The 2,392-nt window shown below is 41.1% G+C and overlaps 1 protein-coding gene across 1 annotated transcript; it reads right to left on the reverse strand.

Annotated features, from left to right (window-relative positions):
- Positions 1-601: 601 nt before the first annotated feature.
- Positions 602-1,513, reverse strand: LOC121140283 (olfactory receptor 4B1-like). The gene has a single exon (XM_040744975.1). It carries the CDS (start codon positions 1,511-1,513, stop codon positions 602-604), a length of 912 nt encoding a protein of 303 aa, XP_040600909.1.
- Positions 1,514-2,392: the final 879 nt, after the last annotated feature.

Here is a 2,392-nt window from a genome sequence, read left to right on the forward strand (position 1 = left end):
TGCCTCCCGAGTGCTGGGATTAAAGGCGTGCGCCACCACCGCCCGGCATGTTTTCTTCCTTTAATTGCATTTATCCTTTCCCTTTCCTTCCACCAAACACTCCCATACATCTTCCTCTCTCTCCTTCAAATGCATGGCCTCTTTTTTTCACTAATTTTTATTGTATGCATATATATATACATATATATGTATATGTATGTATATATATATATTCTCAAATACAACCCATTCAGTCTGCAAAATGTTACTTTTGTATTCTTTCAGGACTGACCTAAAACCACAAATTTTTAATGGTCCTTACATCTTTACTATCTTTACTTGGCTTGAACATTCAAATTGCTCAAGCCATGATAAATGCAATTATCAGGAAGACAATTAAGTTCCATAAACTTCCAAAGGGGCAGCTTAGCACTGTGCTTGCATAAAACACTAGGTTACCATGGAATTTTTACCTACTAAGGAAAGTCACAGAAGCAACAATGTGGTATTCTTATATTTGTGGCCACCATTTTTTAATATCTCACAAAAAAGAGATCAACTTCAACAATAATTTGCATTTTTGAAAATCTTCCCCATTATTTAGCTGTCCTATACTCAATCCCTAGGTTTTTTTGACCCACAACTTTCTCATGGCATTTTTCACCTCTGTATTTCTGAGTGTGTAGATGATAGGATTCAACATGGGGGTAATGACTGTGTAGAAAACAGCTACAAGTTTGTCTTCAGTGAAAGTGGAGGAAGGTCGCATGTAAAGGAAGATGGCAGGACCAAAGAACAAGATGACCACAGTGATGTGAGAGGCACAGGTAGAGAGGGCCTTGCGCCTCCCCTCTGCAGAATATTTCCTCAAGTTGACCAGGATGATGACATAGGAAGACACCAACACAAGGAAGGAACACAGAGCAATTAGGCCACTATTAGCCATTACAGTGACACTCTCCACAAAGGTGTCAGTACAAGCCAGCTTGAATAATGGCTGGAGGTCACAGAAGTAGTGGTCAATCACATTGGGACCACAGAAGGGCAACTGAGTAGTGATAAGAACTTGAATTAGAGAATGTAAAAAGCCCCCCAGCCAAGAAACACCCACCAGCATGTGACACACTTGGTGACTCATGATGCTCATGTAATGAAGAGGTTTGCAAATGGCCACATAACGGTCATAGGCCATCACTACAAGCAAAAAGATCTCAGCAACCCCCAAGAAGTGGAAGAAGAATATCTGAGCCAGACAGCCCTTCAGGGAGATGGTTTTAACTTTAGCAAGTAAATCACTGATGAACTTAGGGACAACAGTAGAGGAGTAGCCAATCTCCACCAGGGACAAAGAGCTGAGGAAGATATACATGGGAGAACGCAGAGTCTTACTGATGTTGACTGTCACAACAATGAGGCCATTGCCGAGCACTGTGGCCAGGTACACAGGGAGGAACAGGACAAAGCAAACCTTCTGCACCTCTGGATCCTGGAAAAGGCCAGTGATGATGAGTTCAGTCATATTTGCCCTGGCCATGACTTCCTTTCAGGAGTAATGAACAATCACCATCCTGAAATAAAACACTGTAGAATCAGTTTACACCATCTATAGGATGTCAGAGAAAACAAACCACTTACTAATCATTCCCTTAGCCAATATGTATTAATTCATAATTCAACATGACACTCTAACTTTTATGATATTGTAATTCACCTAGTTTGATCACTAGAAAACAGAAAGCCAGAGAAATGACTGCTTGCCCGTAACCACACAGACTGAGGTCAATTCTGGGTCCAGCACTAATCTTCCTAGCTTCTGGTACATTTATGATTGTGACAAAATATTCTGAATTTGGACAGCCATTCAAGCTAAGAAACTATCTGTACTTCTTTACTATACTTTGATACCTTTCTTCTTCTTGGAGAATTCCCTTGGCATACTTCTTCCCCTCTCTTCTTTGTTTCTTTCTTCTGTGTCTCAAGAAGTATCCATTCTCTGTTGTATCAGTATATTAATGTATGTGAAAATATGTATCATTATTAATCAAGTAAATTCCCATAAAATGTAAAAAGAAACATGCATTTTAAAAATCAAAGTTTTTTACTTGAAAAGGCTATTTGCAAAAGAGAGATACCAAGTGCTTGCGTAGAAGTTCCCATTGGTCTCATATTTCAGTTGTAAACATAAAAACCACTACAAACACTCAAGATAACAAACTCCTGTCAAAGGTTTGGACTCCCATCCAACAATGTGAGATGCACTCTCACCCTGAACTCTTGGGGGAGGGTCTAGGCCCTGCCCTGGATGAAATGACAGACTATGGACACCCCCATGGAGGGCCTCACCCTCCCTGGGGAAATGAGGGGACATGGGGGGGGGGTTGGGAGGAGGGCACGGGAGGAGGGGAGAGAAATG

This window comes from Mesocricetus auratus, unplaced genomic scaffold (assembly GCF_017639785.1).
Source record: "Mesocricetus auratus isolate SY011 unplaced genomic scaffold, BCM_Maur_2.0 Super-Scaffold_100004, whole genome shotgun sequence".
NCBI classification, from domain to species: Eukaryota; Metazoa; Chordata; class Mammalia; order Rodentia; family Cricetidae; genus Mesocricetus; species Mesocricetus auratus.

Coding starts and splice junctions, on each gene's coding strand:
- LOC121140283 (XM_040744975.1), bottom strand. CDS start 1,513: ATGGCCAGGGCAAATATGACTGAACTCATCATCACTGGCCTTTTCCAG.